General features: G+C 45.9%; 1 protein-coding gene across 1 annotated transcript in view; it reads left to right on the top strand.

Annotated features, from left to right (window-relative positions):
- NALCN (sodium leak channel, non-selective) overlaps nt 1-3,676 on the top strand; it is a 293,487-nt gene extending 289,811 nt beyond the window's left edge. The window contains exons 43-44 of the mRNA XM_077753896.1: nt 1,456-1,466; nt 2,012-3,676. Of these exons, the coding sequence (XP_077610022.1) occupies nt 1,456-1,466; nt 2,012-2,205 (205 nt within the window). The 3' untranslated portion in view covers nt 2,206-3,676. The remainder of the gene's footprint in view (nt 1-1,455; nt 1,467-2,011) is intronic.
- Nucleotides 3,677-4,848: the final 1,172 nt, after the last annotated feature.

Genomic DNA, 4,848 nt, shown 5'->3' with positions numbered 1-4,848 from the left:
GGGGGGGTCCAGTGATATCACGTGACTTAGGAGAACATGGTTTACCTGAAGTTCTGCCCTAAATGCTTGCTTCTACCAAGTCACAGGACCTTGCAGTAGAATCGGTGAAAATGTGTGTAATTGACCACCAACTTCCTTAAACACTCAGACTCATTGAGGCTTTGTCCTTCCTCAGCTGGGCATTGGAAGAGCATATGGAATTGAGGAGGATTAGCCTGAGGACCTCCTTTACTAGGGCAAAGCTTATTTCCGTTTCCAGACTCAATGTACGTGTCATAAACAAGTGTGGCACGGGCATCCTGGAGGACCTTGTGCTTGACCAGCAGCTGCCGGGGGCCCCGTCCCTTTATGAGGGTGCAGCTGGAGTCGATGCAGCCCTGAGAGGAGCCCCCTGGCATCGTCAGGCTTCGTGGTGTGCAGTGACATCGTCAGGGCTCCCCAGTACATACCCAAGCCTGAGGCTCCGGGGCCCAGCGAGACGCTTCTCGGGCTTCCTTGTTCCACAGCCCAGTCTGGGGTGCATTTCATGTTGACTCCCCAACATGTGGGAATCAGCTGCCACCAAGAACAGGGACGTGTGCAGGGACAGTCGGCAAAGGGCAGGGACATAGAGGCTTCGTGTGCGGGGCCGAGGCCAGATCAGGGCAGCCACCAGGCAGGGCACGAGGCTGGCAAAGCGACGGCTGCAGGGCTCTCTGCTTTTAGGTAAAAAACAAAAAACAAAACAAAACAAAACAACCCAAGAGGGGGTACTGAAGAGATGTGAGGACCGAGGTGCTGATAGGAGAGGAGGTGCACCGGAGACGAGGAAAAGGTGTGGAGAGTCTCCGCTTCTCTCTGACATTAGTCTCAGCTGGTAGAAACTTCATTCTCCTCTGGGGCTACTGGAGAGTGTCGTCTGCTGAGCGTTCCTTCCAGAGCGCTAGGACTGACCTGTCGGTTGGCAAGAATATACTTTCATGACACCAGGCGGTCCCTGCTGCCTCCCGTCCTTCCTGGTGCATAGCTAGACCCCAGGAGCAGAGGGGAGGTGGCCGTGCGAGTGGAGGAGTCCTGGAGGGATGCCCGGAGGAGGCGCTACCTGGAGAATTGCACCCCCTCCCTTCACCGCGTGCAGGGGTGGCCGTCACTTTGCTGGACTCTCTGAACACATTTTCTCTTTTCTTTTCCCCATTGTGGACTCTGAGGCTCTGGTACTATTTTTCCTATGGGGTTTTCTTCCTTTCTTAAATGAAATAAGGGTCCAGACTGGTNGTGTGTGTCCCCGAGTCCTTTCTCCATCGACTCAGGCGCCCTCGCGGTGGCTGCACCCTGTGGGCTTTGGGTCTCAGATTTCAAATTCAGGGCTGCCTCTAAAGTGATGTCCAGACTCCCCTCACTATTGCTTACACTATCTGCCCTTTCCCTTTATAGCTTTTCTTTCTTTGTATATTCTAAAGACACATTCTAANGGCCCCTGCCCTCAGGTGTGTGTCCCCGAGTCCTTTCTCCATCGACTCAGGCGCCCTCGCGGTGGCTGCACCCTGTGGGCTTTGGGTCTCAGATTTCAAATTCAGGGCTGCCTCTAAAGTGATGTCCAGACTCCCCTCACTATTGCTTACACTATCTGCCCTTTCCCTTTATAGCTTTTCTTTCTTTGTATATTCTAACGAACACCTCCTCACCCATATTCCTATGACTTATATTTGCCCAGATGTTTTATTTTATTTTATTACTTTATTTTATTGTATACTTTTTAGTTTAGTTTTTGGGGTTATCTCAAAGTGCAGCGAGCAAGTAGCATTTTTTTCCCAATGGTCTCAACTCGCTGTCCGTGAACAGAATTTTAAAGTCCACGATGAATATAAAGAACCCAGAGCTGGAAGGGTTTCATACTTAACGTCTATGGATAGGACATGTTTACGGGGACTTGTGCACTTGTCACCGCTGGGACTGTCACAGCTTCTCAGGAATGGCTTGCAAAGGGGTGAACAGCTCCACGTTGCTCATAGGACTTTTGTCAATTCCACAGCACCAAAACCAATAAGCCACTCAGTGTCTTCGGTCAACTTACGATTTGCAGGGCGCACCACGATGAAATCCGTAGTGTGCAAAATGAACCCCATGACCGACACGGCGTCGTGTGGCTCCGAGGTGAAGAAGTGGTGGACTCGGCAGCTCACGGTGGAAAGCGACGAAAGCAGCGACGACCTTCTGGACATTTAGGTGGAATTAGTGCGGTGCAAGGTTTAATGGGGAGCACTGTTTTCTAGCATTTTCCTCCTATGGTCTAACATGGACCGGCAAGCAGTCTGTACTTAAGATATCATCGAATTCTACCTTGTCACAAGATGTTTTTAAGTTGCTTTTGGTCCCGCCGTAGGAAGGCATAAAACTTGGTTGGTGGCCGTTGTGTATAGAGGGTGGTTGTTACTGTGTGTTTGAGAAAATTTGCCTAATGGTTGTATTATTAGAGAACTATCCCAATACCAGATGTAGATCACTCAACCATTTCATGTATCCTGTCTATGTAAACTAAGGTGTATATTCATATATACTCTTATGTAGTATTATCACCCCCTGAAAGCGTGCTAAGCCCAAAGTGGCTGATACTTATAGTATGGTAGCTATAGTCTTAGTTCCTGTTTTTCCCACTTCTACCAGAAATACTTCCCTTGGGAAAATTTATTATTTATGATTGATCTGAAAAGGTCAGCACTGAGCTCATGCTAAAATGATAGTAGTTTTACAAACTACCGATTCTGAATTTTTAAAAGCATATTCTTCTTCTCATGTTATTCTGAAAAATAGGCTTAAGATATTTAGAGGTCAGAACGAGTCCGTTTCTGTCCTTGGGCATTCTAATAAAACTGTAGCCTGCTTCCTAGAGAACTGTGTGTACAGGGACCAGGCAAAGAAACTGTCCTGAAGAGCAATGGGTTTAAAACAGACATGTACATATATCGCTTTAGGCACGTGGTTACCTGAAGATGCTGTTTCTTTAAAGGCCTTTTAATAACTAAGCTTAACAAAACGAGTTAAAACTACATGATTCAGCTTATTAAAAAAATCATCATGTGCGTGATGTACCATTGGCTTCATTTCTCACCTAGGGTATGTTAGTTTTGCTGTAAATCGGCAAAGACGTTACGGGTTCATCCCAATTTTAATTCAAAATGACTCCCTCCTCCAGACTCTCCTATGAAAGTAATGGTAATTTTGTAAAATTGTGCTTGGAACTCAGAGTTTAGGGCCCCCACAACTCAGCTGTATTTGTTTCACACACCATGTGCTCTGGGAAAAGTAAAATGCAAAGTGAGTACAAAGTACCCGGGCCTTGTACTGGGTCAACCAAATAGAAGCACATCCGGGCCCTTATGTACATTATTTTTGGCCGGAGAATTGCTGTTTAGATGATTACTTTTAATGGAGCAATTATCTCAGAGTCCTTTGACACCTCGGTTGCTTTATGATCTCTTTTCTCTTTTAACATTCTTAAAGTAGCCAAATCCTTTCTGTATAACAAACGTAACATTGTGGTGCCATCTCTTGTTTATATGATTAATTGTGACTCTAGAATAATGGGTAATTAAAGTCAGTGCAGCCAAAAGGATTTTCTTTGGTTTTACGTCCAGTTGGAGTTTACTTTCTGTACATAAAGAAAATCAAATAAATATTGACTTTGTAAAAGAATGTAGTCTGAGTTGATGATCATTTCTAAACCCTTCCTTGCGTGTGGAAGGGGGGAAGGGGGTTTTGGGGGTGGGATCATTAGGAGGCAGGCACTTCACAGACTCTATATTTGAATATTCTGTCTATAATTAGTTGGCAAAAGCTCTGTCCCTGATATTCATTTCAGTTCAGTTCCTAAGCCAGAATGTTCCTTTCACATTTGTGCCCATAAGGCCAAGTGAATACCTTCCAAGCCCACAATAAAACAGAAAAGGATCTTACGTGGCCGGGCCGTGGGCCCGTACTCATTCCGCATGAAAACGAGTTTTATTTTTTGGCTCATTACACTTGAGTAATACAGCTTCATTCTCACCAAACTGCCGAGCCCTTCCTACAACGTCTCTTAACTGGTGTTGAGCAGAACATCATTGTTGTTCATTCTGCAGTGAAGCAAAGGGCCAAATAGCAATGCATTTAAAGCCGTAGCACCTACATTTTCAATTAAGTGAGACAGCCAAGCAATGCCTGTGGGACTCATCTCTACTATGTCCTGAAGCCAGCAGAGCAGACAGCAAGCCGAGAAGGTGCTACCCCTCTTCGGTTTCTCATCAACATATAAGCGGTCCAGTTATGCAGATGGGAAAACTTTGGCCATAATGTTCCCTGGTCCTTAGGGAGCCAGACACTGATACTGATCCTGTCATCATGCCACCCACTGCCTTTAATTAAAGGACACCGGTGGCTCCAAGCACACCAGAAAGCATAAGGGGCAGACTAGTTGACACAGAGCCCCCAACGGGAACAGACCACACATGCATTGCACATATGGCAATTCAAGGGGACTCAAAGGAAACGGGGAGGGAGAGAATGGCCAGACTTATGCTATTCACTCTCTTCTCAGTGGTAGTTTGAGAGCAACACCCATCTTCAGCAACTGGCCATTTGTGTCCTGTCCAAGCTGAATAAGATGAGGGAATGTAGAAGAAAAACCAGTTATAAAGCCTTAAGCAAAAGCATTTTCAAAGCCAGTTGATTGACATGTTTGCCTGCTTCTTTGTAGAAAGTGGCATACTATAGATAGGTGGCTTTCAATAGACTGCTTGCTAGTGGCACTCTTTCTCAAACACAGTCCTTCAAAAGTTCCTGGAATATTAACCAGGCAAGAGCCAGGGATCCCTAATTGAAATTGGGATGAAG

This window comes from Crocuta crocuta, unplaced genomic scaffold (assembly GCF_008692635.1).
Source record: "Crocuta crocuta isolate KB4526 unplaced genomic scaffold, BGI_CrCroc_1.0 scaffold31, whole genome shotgun sequence".
Classification (NCBI taxonomy): Eukaryota; Metazoa; Chordata; class Mammalia; order Carnivora; family Hyaenidae; genus Crocuta; species Crocuta crocuta.
The sequence above is the reverse complement of the archived record's forward strand: the minus strand, read 5'-3'. Positions and strand labels throughout refer to the sequence as shown.